The sequence below is a fragment of the Macrotis lagotis genome, chromosome X (assembly GCF_037893015.1).
Source record: "Macrotis lagotis isolate mMagLag1 chromosome X, bilby.v1.9.chrom.fasta, whole genome shotgun sequence".
In the NCBI taxonomy this organism is placed as follows: domain Eukaryota; kingdom Metazoa; phylum Chordata; class Mammalia; order Peramelemorphia; family Peramelidae; genus Macrotis; species Macrotis lagotis.
Window position 1 is genome coordinate 531,847,943 of NC_133666.1, and position 13,495 is coordinate 531,861,437.

Below are 13,495 nucleotides of genomic sequence, written 5' to 3' on the forward strand. Positions count from 1 at the left end.
ATTAGCAAATAGAAAAAAAATCTGACCCTAGAAAGTTACTATGGTGACAAGGAAGAGCAAAACACACACTCAAAAGAAGACAATGAAATCAAAATTGCTGCATCCAAAGCTTCAAAGAAAAATATGAATTGGTCTTAGGCCATGGAATAACCAAAAAAGCATTTTAAATAGCAAATAAAAGAAATAAAAGGGAGCAGCTAGGTGGCGCAGTGGACAGAGCACCAGCCCGGAAGTCAGGAGTACCTGAGTTCAAATCTGACCTCAGACACTTAATAATTACCTAGCTGTGTGGCCTTTGTCAAGCCATTTAACCCCATTTACCTTGCAAAAACCTTGAAAAAAAAAAGAGGGGCCGCTAGGTGACACAGTGGATATAGCACCGGTCTTGGAGTCAGGAGTACCTGGGTTCAAATCCGACGTCAAACATTTAATAATTACCTAGCCATGTGGCCTTGGGCAAGCCACTTAACTCCATTGCCCTGAAAAATCTAAAAAAAAAAAAGTCACATTTTAAAAAAAAACAAAGAAAGGAAAAATTGGGAACAGAAATGATAGTGATGCAAGTGAATCATGAAAAATGAGTCAACAGCTTGTTAAAGGAAGCACAAAAAATTACTAAAGAAAAAAAAAAGCACCTTAAAAACAGAATAGTCCAAATGATAAAAGAGACACAAAAATCCACTGAAGACAATAATGCCTTGAAAAAGCAGAATTGGCCAAGTGGAAAAAGATATACAAAATTCACTGAAGAGGAACTCCTTAAAAAGTAGAATTGGTCAAATGGAAAAGGTAATATAAAAGTTCATTGAAGAAATTAATTTCTTAAAAGTTAGAATTGGGCAAGTAGAAGCTAATAATTATGAGATATAAACAAAATCAAAAGAACAAAAAAAATAGAAGAAAATGTGAAATATCTCATTGGAAAAACAATTGACCTGGTAAATAGATCCAGGATAATTTAAGAATTTTTAGAGCACCTGAAAGTCATGATCAAAAAATGAACCTAGACATTATTTTAAGAAATTATCAAGGAAAACTGACATATTCTAGAACCAGAGAGGGTAAAAGAGAAATTGAAAGAATCCACTGTTCACCTCCTAAAAAAGATCTCAAAATAAAAACTCCCAGGATTATAACCAAATTCCAGATCTCCCAGAAAATACTTCAAGCAGCCAGAAAGAAACAATTCAAATATCATGGAGCTAGAGTCACAAGGATGCAAGATTTAGCATTCTATATTATAGGATTGGAGAGTTTAGAATATGATATTCCAGAGGGCAAAAGACCTAGAATTATAACTAATAATTATCTACCCAGCAAAACTTAGTATAATGTGGAAAAAATGGATATTCAATTAAATGAAGGCTTTTCAAGCATTCCTGATGAAAAAAAAATCAGAGCTAAGAAAAATTGACTTTCAAATACAAAATGCAAAAGAAACAGAAAAAGGTAAACAAAAAAGAGAAATCCATAAAGGATTCAATAAGGTTAAACTGTTTATATTCCTACATGGGAAAAATGATATTTATAACTCCTAAATGCTTTCTTATTATTAGGGCAGTTAGAAGGAGTATACATAGCAAGCAGAGATATGAGTTGAATGTGACAGTATGATTATCTAAAAAGAAAAAATTAAGAGACGAGAAAGAATAATACATTGGAAGAAAGGGAAAGGGATAGGGATAGGTAGAATGGGATACATTACATAAAAATGACTTGAAAGAGATTTTTCAGTAGAGAAGAAATGAGACAAGCAGGGAGGGAAGCACATGAACCTTCCTCTCATTAGAATTAGCTTAGAGTTGGATAAAGAAATCTGTCTTGGGGCGGCTAGGTCGAGTCAGGAGTACCTGGGTTCAAATGCGGTCTCAGACACTAAAATAATTACCTAGCTGTGTGGCCTTGGGCAAGCCACTTAACCCCGTTTGCCTTGCAAAAATCTAAAAAAAGAAAAGAAAAGAAATCTGTCTTACTGTAACAGGAAAGAGAATGTGGGAAGGGGAGTTGATAGAAGGGAGAGCAGTTTGGGGAGTAAAATTTTTTTGAGAATGGACAGGGTGAAAGGAGAGAGAGTAGGATAAATATGGAAAACAGGATGAAGGGAAATGTATGGTTAGTAATCATTACTAGAAAAAAATGTACAATGAGTTTCTCTAATACAGACTTAAGTTCTCAAAAATAGAAATAAGTCAAATTTATAGAAATCAGGGCCATTTCTTAATTTGTTAGTCAAAAGATAGGAACAGGAAGTTTTCAGACAAAGTAATCAAAGCTATATATAGTCATATAAAAATGCTCTAAATCAATACTGATGAGAGAAATGCAAATTAAAACAGCTCTGAGCTACTACCCTCACCTGTCAGATTGGCTAATATGACAGAAAAGGAAAATGAGAAATGTTGGGGGGAGAAATGGGAAAATTAAAACATTACTGTACTATTGGTAAAACTGTATACTGAATCAACCATTCTGGAAAGCAATTTGGAACTTTGACTAATGGGCTATAAAATCATACATAACCTTTGACCAAACAATACCACCACTAGTCCTATATCCCAAAGAGATAAAAAAAAAAAATGAAGAGGAAAAGGACTTATGTGAACAAAAATATTTATAGCAGCTCTTTTTAGTGGTCACAAATAATTGGAAACTAAGGGGATGTCCATAAATTGAGGAATGGCTGAACAAGTTGTTGTATATGATTGTGATGGAATACTATTGTGTTTTAGCAAAAATGAGTAGGATGATGTGAAATGAACTGAACCTGGAGAATATTGTACACAGTATAACAATATTGGATGATGATGATGATGATGATGATGATGATGATGATGATGATGATGATGATGATGATGATGTTTGCCCTTCATTCTCAAAGAAGACCACGACATCAGGGAGTTGATGCCATGACCTTACACGTGAATTGGATTTGAGTGAGGGGGTCCTGTGTTAAGTCACCAGCTTCACTTTCTACTCCAGAGTCTCTGGGTCCAGTGACCAGATGTGAATCAGGACAACTAGAGATAGCCCTGGATGCAAGGCATTCCAGGTTAAGTGACTTGCCCAAGGTCACACAGATAGCATCAAGTGTCTGAGGCTGGATTCAAACTCCTACCCTCCTGACTCCAAGGCCAGTGCTCTATCCATTGTGCCACTGAACTGCCCCTAGGCAGAAATAACAGCATTTCATCATTATATGATGATCTATTATGAATAACCAAGTTTTTTTTCTCAGCAGGACAATTCTGCTGTCCATCTCCCAGAGAAGGAACTGATTGAGTCTGAATGCAGATCAAAGATACTTTTTCTTTACTTTCTTATTTTTCTTGTTTTTTTGTCTGCATTTTCTTTCACATAATGACTTACATAGAAATGTATTTTGTATGATTACAAATGTATGAACTGTCAAATTGCTTGTTTTCTCAATGAGGAGGGAGATGGAAAGGAGGAGGAAAATTTGAAACTCAAAATTTAAAAAGAGAATGTTAAAATTGTTTTACATGTAATTGGGAAAAATAAAATATTGAATAAGATTTTTAAAAATATGGAGACCTGGGGCAGCTAGGTGGCACAGTGGATAAAGCACCGGCCCTGGAGTCAGGAGTACCTGGATTCAAATCCAGTCTCAGACACTTAATAATTACCTAGCTGTGTGGTCTTGGGCAAGCCACTTAACCCCATTTGCCTTGCAAAAACCTAAAAAAAAAAAAAAAAGAAAAGGAAAAGAAAAGATGTAGACCTGCTCCCTCAAAAAAAAAATAGACAGACAGATAGATAATTGGGAGGGATGGATGAATGAAGCCAACTGAAAAGTCACAAAAGTGTTTTTTGTTTGTTCATTTGTTTTTAACAGGCAACATTTCACACGCCATTTATTCAGCTGGGCCAGAGTCCAGAGGCTTGCTCCTCTTATACCTTTCCAAAGATAATGGGTCCAGTCAAGGTAAAATCATTGAAATCTTGGTAGATGGCATGAAGAGAATAAGACCAATATATAACACCTTTTTAAATATTTTGTTAATTATTTTCAATATAAAAGAACACCATATATTGTTTTGAAGAGTTTTACAAAACTAACTTCTTGAAAATTTGGGCATTTCTTGTTAACCTAACGAGAAAATGTTTCTTAATAGGAAGAGCGGTTGGTTTGTAGGCGGGAATAATGACTCGCTCAATTTGAGTTGAACTTCTACTTACTGTTCCTCACAGTTAATCAGGCTCTGACTATCTGTTCCATGAGTCATTAAAACTCCAATCAAGTAGGTTGAACCTAGGACAGAATTCTCAGGGAATCAGGGAGCAGGCCATCTAGAGAGATAGTTCCACCATAAGGAGAAGATATTGAAGAAAGAGAAGTTTACTTACAAGGCCAGTCTTGGATGGCCAGTCTTATCCAGATGTCAAACAGAAACAGAAGGAAAAAAGTTTAGTGTTTAAAGATGGCCTATGGTTGGTCATACAGGTGGCTATCTAAGTTTTGCAAGGGCAGTTACACAATAGAGCTGTGATACTGTTATATAACCATGCTATACAGATGTCAAATACACCAATATATGCTCCCCCCCCCCCACACATAGAGGATATCCCTTCAGTGTGGAGGGGCTCTAGGAGCTGTTGGCATTTTATATGAAATCTTTTGAGGTAGAAACTTTACATCAGTGAAGATCAAGCTTAGTATTTGGCCATCCCACTTCTCATCAATATCTCCCTATCCAGAGAAATACAGATTATATCAAGCAAATGTGTCATTGACCACAAAGGATAAATCAAACCCTGACTACTGGATGCCTTATGTTTATTTCATGAAGCTAATTTTACCTTGCTCTTAAATTTAGGCATCTGAGATACTTATTTTTGGAAAGAAGTTAACAGCCCAAGAAGCTTATGCTCGAGGACTAATTACTGAAGTTTTTCCTGATAGCTCTTTTCAAAAAGAAGTTTGGACAAGGTTGAAGGCATACTCACAACTGCCCCCAAAGGTAAGTGTTCAGGTTTTCACATATACAGGTCTGTGAAAATAACATTCTGAAAAAGGAGGAAATGAGAAGTAAAAGGAAGACAGGACTTGCAATGGCATCTTAGTTTCTAAATTTTTTTAATTTTAGAAATCTTAATGTATGATATTTGCCTTTGAAAATTCTATCTTTGGTCATTCAAATAATGTGCTAAATCTTGAAGCCAATGATTTAAAATATATTTTTCAGAAAATCTAAAATCAGTCAGGTAGAGGAGTGGATAGAGCACTGGCCCTGGAGTCAGGAGGACCTGAATTCAAATCCAACCTCTGACCTTTAATAATAACCTAGTTGTGTGACCCCATTGTCTTGGAAAAATCAAAAATAAGAATAAGAATAAGAATGAAAAGAAAAGAAAGAAAATCTAAAATCAGTCTTTTGATTCTTAGAAGCTCTTAGAGTAAAAAAGACCTCATACAACACATGAAACATTTCATTTTCCTTGCCTAAAAAATTCAGTTGACATTTGTTATTCTAGTGACCGGTATTGGAAAGGGGGAATTAAGAGAGGTAGAGAATTACTTTATTTGTGACACCATCAGCCTTAATACCTTATTATCAGCCCTAAAGTCTTTTTTTCCTACTGTTTAAAAAAAAGATTTAAAGGGTTTTTACATACTATTTAATGTCACTCCTAATTATTTTTTTAGAACAGAGTGAAATCTCTTCTTAAGGAAAGGTTATATATATCTCATTTTATGTACTGTGAGCAGTAAAAAGTAGACTTTAACTTGTAGTACATTGCATAAAGTACAGAAGAAGTAGACTAGAAGAAAGAACAAGAAAAACAATCTCTCCTTAAAGTCTATTATAGTGACACTAGAGATAAAAATTCCAGAAGAGGATGATTTTAAACCATCTATAAGCAAAACCTCAAAGGAAAACAAAGCTTGGGCACAACTTCAACCATGTTTACTAGAAGAGATGAAGCAAGAAGTTTTTTAAAAGAGTTCCAAATTTTTTTTTTTATAAAGGAACTAAGAGGACTAGCAGAGGAAAATGAGAAAAGAAATGAGTTGGGGGAAATGATACATGGAGGCAAAAAGGCATATTCTTCCCCGTAGCACCTGTCTTTTTAATATGGTAACTAGAGTACTCATTGTTCATTTATACAACTCTGTATCTAGAGGTTTTATAGAATGAAGTATTGGAACATACAGTGAGGGGAAAAAACAGACTCTGAGATAGCCCTTCTAACACACTGCCTTTTATTACAGTTATTATAAATGTATATATTTATTTATACTCACATTTACATACAGGCATATATGTTTATATAGGTATATATGTATATATAGGCATATATGTATATATATATACATATTTGCACATATATATGGATGATGTCCTAGTTAGATCACATGATCCTTGAACATAGATCATACCTACCTGGTACTTCTTTGAATGCTTTATATCCTTGGCCCAGAACCTTTCCCATAATGGGTACTCAACAAGTAATTTTTTTTTCTTGAATTAATGAGTGAAGGATAGAATAATCTTATATTTACCTCACTTTTGCTTTCATTTTTGTACAGGCTATGTCGTCTTCAAAACAGCTCATTCGAAGTTTTGAAAAAGAAACACTGCACAGAATTAATTTTGAAGAATGTACTTTACTTTGTGAAAGATGGCGCTCTGATGAATTTATAAATGCCATTGTAAACTTCATAAATAGAAAATCAAAACTCTGATGGTATTGAAAATGAATATCAAACATTTCTGAAGCCATAATTAATTTCTTCTTGGTTAAGATACATGGATTAAACCCAGAGTGCCTTATGCCATTATTAAACTACTGTTCTAATAACTGTATTTCATTGTGGGCCCACATAATTAATGTTAAATGCTCTTTAGAAGTTCAGGAAGATTCTTTTCTGTAATTGCTTACACAGCCTATATTTTGTCATGAATTTATGGTACCAAAAGCACTGTAGTCTTGCATCTTCAATTTCAGCAGGAAAAGCAGACACTGCTCTACAAGCTGAAATTATGTTCTCATATATAATTAGAGCACTTCGTCGTCCCAGAGTTGTAACTGATTCAATAGGGCCAAATATTGACAGCTCTTCAGTAACTGATTCTTGATTCATTTGTGGTCGCATATTTCTTTTCTGCCATCTAACATAAAAAAAAGGAGAAAATGACATTACAAAGAAATTAACTTAGCTATAGTCATTCAGAGTAATAAAGAAAAGAAAAGTTGATCACTGTAGTTAATAATTATTGCCTTATGTATTATTACATGATACTTTTTGTCCTACTTGAATTTGGTATTGTATGAATTAGGTTCCTGAAAGATACTATTGCCTTCTGTTCAGCTACCTGTTTGCCTTTACTTCAGGATAAAAATTAGCCTCAACAAAGCATTCATTGATAATTTTGGTATCTGAATTACAGAATCTCAAAATGGAAGGTACCTCAGGACATCTGATCCATTCCCTAAATGAACAGGAATTGAGGGAGATGAAGCCAAAAATCAGAGTAACAAGGGATCAATCAGTGCAGCAAGTTGCCCTCCCCTCAAAACTCCAAACAGATCTAGGAAAAAGTGCCAGATCAAATCGTAAAGGGGAAATCAAAGAAAAAGTTATAATGAGTTTCTCAACCTAGTGAGACAGATCTGTGGTCACTGGAAACTGGTAGAGCCAGGAGCAACTGTAAGAGCTCCAACACACCCAGAGAGGCTGACTGGGCAGCAGGGCAAGAGGAGGTCTTAGGGGCAGCTAGTTGACTTGGGCGTCACTTAACCCCATTACCTTGCCAAAAAAAGATAAGAGGAGTCTTAGACATCTGCTGAGACCTCTCAAGGAACAAGAAGAGCCAGATTCATCCAGTTCTAGGTCACAAGTTCAAGGCATATTGTTTAATTGACCTTGGACCCTGGGCTGGCTGAGAGAAACAAGTCCAAAAGCAAACAGCAGCAGTTTTCAAGAATCCCAGGAGCAGAGCAGGTTTTCATTTCCAACTTCTAGCCCAATCTGAAGCCAGCAGAGGAATAACTGGGACAGAAATCACAGAACAAAGGGGAGCCTACAATTCTGTGCATCTGAAGCAGCAGGACTTCCTAGTTGACTGATAGTGGATAAATCTAACAGCATTCTAGCATTACTCAGACTCATAGCCAGGTTAGGAACTTAATGGAATTTAGACCAAAAAGTCAGTGAAAGTTTCTAGGCCCCGTCAGCCCCATCTGTCTCTGAGATCCTAGAATAACATAATATTCAATACTTCAAGAATGCAGCAGCAAGATCAGTCCAGACTTTTCCTCCAGAAGTATGCAGGAAAGAACAAGAAAACTAATCCCTTCATAAAAAAATATTACAGTGACAAGTATACTCAAGACAAAAAATCCAGAAGAGAATTATTTTAAACCGTCTATGAGCAAAACTTCAAAGAAAAACAGCCACAATTTCCACCATATTTCCTAGAAGAGATGAAGAGTTTTTTTTAAAAAGCTTCCAAAATTTATTTTATATTTGAACAAAAAGGCCTAGAGGAGGAAAATGGAAAAGAAATGAGAGTTATGGAAGGGGAATTAACAGCTTGGTACAAGAAGGAAAAACCTTGCCCAGGCAACAAATTTCTTGAAAATAGAATGAATCAAATAGAAGCCAACAACTATGAGACAAGAAATATTAAAACAAAGTCAAAAGACTGGAAAAATAGAAGATTTAAAGATAAATCTAGCAAAAACAACTTGGAAAACAAATGGAGAACATTATTTTAGAAACATTGAATACATTAACACAATGACAAAAACAAACCAAAAAAAATCCTAGACATTATGTTTCAAGAAATCTTAAAACTGTTCAAATCTTCTAAAACCAGAAAATAAAGAAACAGAATCCACTGGGGATGGAAACTTCCAGGAATGCTGAAATCAAAATCCAGATCTCCCAGATGTAAGAAAAGATATTGAAACCTGCCAAAAAAAGAATTCAAGTACCAGGAGTCACAATCAGGATCACACATAGATAAGCAGCCACCCTCTTATAGAGCAAAGAATTTGGAACATAATATTACAGAAGCAAAAGATATAAATTTATTGCCAAGGATAATTTATCCAACAAAGCTAAGTATAATCCTGTAGGGGGGAATGTATCTTTAATGAAGTAGAGGACTTCTTAAGCATTCCTGATCAAAAGACCAGAGCTACATAGAAATTTTGAAATTCAATCATGAGAGTTAAAAAGAAACAAAAAGTTAAAACACAAATAACAATTATAGAAAACTAGACAAGGATATACTGCTTATATTCAAATTTGAGGAGATAATACATTTGTCCCTCTGAATAGTTTCATCATTAAGAGTTCATAGAATTCCAATTAGACAAGGACTGAGAAGGGATTTTTTGTGTCTTAATGACCTAAAGAGAAGAGACATGGAGAGGAGAATCAGCAGGGAGGTAGTAAGGTTGAGGGGAAATACCTTTTATAATCTTTTAAACAAATAGACATTTTTACAAAGAAGGAAGAAGGGTTTAGACAGGGGACAGCTAACACTTGAATTTCTCATATCTGAACTGGTTCAAAGAGGAAAGAATCCACACACAGTGTTGGGTACAGAAATACATTTCATTTATTGAAGAAATAGAAAAGAAGGGAGAGAAGAGGAAATCAGAAGGAAAGTAGGTTAAGGGAGGGATTAGTCTTAAGCAAAAATCTGATGGAATGTCCATAAATTAGGGAATAAATGAACAACTTATGATAATAATGTAATGCAATGTTATTAGCCTGTAAGAAATGATGAAAGAGGAGCGGCTAGGTAGTGTAGTGGATAAAGCACCAGTCCTGGAGTCAGGAGTACCTGGTTTCAAATCTGGTCTCAGACACTTAATAATTACCTAGCTGTGTGGCCTTGGGCAAGCCACTTAACCCCATTTGCCTTGCAAAAGCCTTAAAAAAAAAAAAAAGAAAGAAATCATGAAAGAGATGGTTTCAACAAACCTGGGAAAATTTATATGAACAGATACAGAGTGAAATGAAGAGAACTAGGAGAATAATTTATACAATGACAACAATATGGTAAGACAAACAACTTTGAAAGACTTAGAAATAATGATCAACTACATGCTGCTCACCACCTGTAAAGAAGTGAAGTTCCCCGCAGAATGAGACATTCATATGTGTGTGTGTATATGTATGTATTTTTGTGTGTATAGATATATGTGTATATATCTGTGTGTATATACATATGTATTTATGTGTATACATATAGATATGTATGTATATATCTGTGTGTGTGTATATATATATATATATATATATATATATATATATACATACACATATACACATATATATTGTCCCTGGACAATGAAGAAATTTGTTTTGCTTGATTATATCTATAAAAGGGGTTTTGTTTTAATTTGGTTCTTACAGGGGTAGGGTGGGGGAAAGGAGATGGAGTGGCAGAAAGAGAAGTAAGATTTTTGCTACTTGAAAAAATTAAAATATAATTTTATTTTTTTTTAGATTTTTGCAAGGCAAATGGGGTTAAGTGGCTTGCCCAAGGCCACACAGCTAGGTAATTATTAAGTGTCTGAGGCCAGATTTGAACTCAGGTACTCCTGACTCCAGGGCTGGTGTTCTATCCACTGCACCACCTAGCCACCCCAAAATATAGTTTTAAATGAACAAAAAAAAACCTTCTACAACATCTCCAAGTGGTATCCAGCCTTTGTTTGTACACTTCAAATGAGAGAGCCATCACTACTTCTCAGGAAAGCCAATTCAATTTTTGTACAGTCCTAATTATCAGGGAATTTTTCTCCTACTTCCATGGGTTGCTTCTAATATCTGCCTTTAGAAATCAAGAAAAATGGGTCTACCATATAGGTCATTTTACTTAAAGACATTTATCCTTTCAACCCTCAAGTCCTCTCTATTTCTCTTCCAGTCATTCAGCATCTTTCACCATGCTAATTGTCATTTTCTGGATGCATTACCATTTAAAGATGTCCTTACTAAAAGACTGTGGAAGAACTTCTGTAGTCCATTATTATGACTTGAACAACCATGTTGATAACCCATTTGAACCCAACTTTCTAATCCTCCTTGACTTCTATGATCCTCAAGCATTAGGTTAATTCAGAATATATGAGTTAAAGGTACCTGCTCTGATAAAGCTATAGTAAATGCAAATTTATACTATGTTACACATAGTATAACTTAACTGTCCTTTAGAATGCCACAGTTAGAGGTAAACTTGTATTCAATTAACTCTGTATTTGAAATTCCTTGGGGAAATAAGGCAATGTAAAAAACTCACAGTCCTCTCTATGTTAAAAAAAAAAAAAAGAATGAGTTCAATTATATGATTTTTTTTGTTTTTTCAATTATATGATTTTTTAAGGTCCCTCCCAGCTCTAAATCTGAGAGTCTTTCAGAAACTATATAAATAATGACACTTTATGTATGTGGTAACTAGTCAGTTCTCCTTAGAGTTATGTTACACACATGAGCTTTTATCCCTACTTTGCCTTTATGAACTCTTCCATTGTTCAGTCACTCCTCCTGGACTCTAGCCCATTCTTCTGATTCTTTTCCAATGCTTGAGATTTGGTGCGGATTCTGTGGTCATCTGCTTCGGTGTTGCCCTATCACTTCATGCCATTTCCATAATGCCTTTACTGCTCACTGTAGTTGCCATGGCAGCCTCTAACCCACCATCTCTTATTCCACCCACTTTCTAAATCATAAGATATCTCTCCTGGTTTGTCCCTTTCTCTCCCTTAATTTCAAACTGTTTTCAGATATCTAGAGATCATTCCTATTAATCTCCAATAATCTTACTCACAGTATTTTCTTAGGTAGCCTTTTCTCCCTAGTTAGTGCAAAGAAAAAGGATTACCTAGCCCCATTCAAACAAAACAAGTTCAGAATTGCTGATATGCCCATCAAGAAGGGGGCAACTAGTTGGTAAGGTGGATGGTGAGCCTGGATTCAGAAAGACCAAGTTTCTGGATTCAGGTACTTAATAGCTGTGACCCTAAGCAAGTATTTAATCATATTCACCTCAGATTCTTCATTGTAAAATGAGTGGGAGAAGGAAATTAGATTTCAGTATTTTTCCCAAGAAACCCCAAAAGTAGTTACTAAACCACAAGAACTATAAATAAAACTTTATTTTGTAAACATTGCATGTGTCAGGTAATAAGTATGTATATATATATATATATATATATATATCATATGTACACACATATGTATATGTATATACATGTGTGTGCATGTACACTATATATGAACTATATACATATATATGTATATAGGTCAACTAAGGTGACTGGAAAATCAGGGGTTATAGTGGAAGAAAAAGTCTAAATGGATCCTGAGAAGATGGCAGAGTAGGTCAGAAAATTCCAGGGTCTCCAGACTTTCTCCCTAAACAAGACAGAACATCAACTCAAAGTGATATCAAAATATTTAGGAAACATCCTGCATTTCCAGGGAGTAGACCCAGGAAGCAGACTGCCCTGAGCTTGGCATAACAAGATCGTTTTGTGCTCTTGAAGATCTCACCCTCTGTCAAAGTGTATTGTTTTGACGTACCAAGTGTTCACTGAGGGATTTATCATTTTAGCACTCACTATTTCCCAGAGACCTGAGAGCTAACATCCATCATATCTATTGACATGCCCACAATTGCACTCCTGTTCCCATGACCAAACTCTGGTTCTGTATGACTCAAAGTAATCACAACCTCAAGACTTGAGACAATCAACTGTTCCCACAGGACTCAAGAACATCTCAATAGCCTGCTATGGAAAGAACAACTTAAGACCCCAAAATGATCCAAATCCACTTGTGATTTATGTATATGAAGAAGAACTCTTCCTTTTCCCCAGGAAGATAAATTTTACCCTTCAGGAGGACTGCCATTTGCAGTCTCACTCTGAAATTATTTAAACTTCTGTTTGGTTCCCTGATTCTCCTGGAGCTCAACTCCAGTCACTCATGTGTTAGAGGCAGGTGCCAGTCAAGTTGACAGTGAAAATACAGCATCAAAAATAAATAAAAGTCAAAGTAAAACAGTTGTCCTTTTAAGACAAGTTGAGATATCCTCAAGAAAGATTTGATCTCCAGGGGCAGAGGTTTGACCAGAGTTAACTACAAACACCTCCAGGTAGACTCCAGTAAATCAACAAACAACAGTCCTGGGGCAGCTGGTTTGGGAAAAGTCTATTCTCAGGAACTTTCACTTCACTTGGGACCAAGAGAGTTGGACAGCTAAGTACAAAATATCGAAAAACCCTCATTGTCATCTGTGAGTGAGAAGGAACAAACACTACACCCAATGAGTGGGGTGGTAGGTACCCTGTTCTGCCAAGACAGCAAAGTCCCTGATTTTAGTTCCAAAGCAGAGGAGAGAGCTATAAGAGGGACCACATGGAGGAAGATTGTTGGACAACATGGCTGGGGGGCCTTCAAAGTTAGCTTAGAGGTAGAGAAGGGTGCCTAAGGTTGGGCCCCTGGACA

The 13,495-nt window shown here is 35.6% G+C and overlaps 2 protein-coding genes across 8 annotated transcripts in view; one reads left to right on the forward strand and one right to left on the reverse strand.

Moving 5' to 3' along the window:
* ECI2 (enoyl-CoA delta isomerase 2) overlaps window positions 1–7,219 on the forward strand; it is a 43,672-nt gene extending 36,453 nt beyond the window's left edge. For all 7 annotated transcript variants that reach the window (XM_074208631.1, XM_074208634.1, XM_074208632.1 and 4 more), the window contains 3 exons: window positions 3,854–3,943; window positions 4,836–4,979; window positions 6,551–7,219. In XM_074208631.1, the coding sequence (XP_074064732.1) occupies window positions 3,854–3,943; window positions 4,836–4,979; window positions 6,551–6,706 (390 nt within the window). In that variant the 3' untranslated portion in view covers window positions 6,707–7,219. The remainder of the gene's footprint in view (window positions 1–3,853; window positions 3,944–4,835; window positions 4,980–6,550) is intronic.
* LOC141503412 (testis expressed protein 56-like) overlaps window positions 3,270–13,495 on the reverse strand; it is a 48,698-nt gene continuing 38,472 nt past the window's right edge. The window contains exon 3 of the mRNA XM_074208637.1: window positions 3,270–7,133. Coding sequence (XP_074064738.1) covers window positions 6,866–7,133 — 268 coding nt within the window. The 3' untranslated portion in view covers window positions 3,270–6,865. The remainder of the gene's footprint in view (window positions 7,134–13,495) is intronic.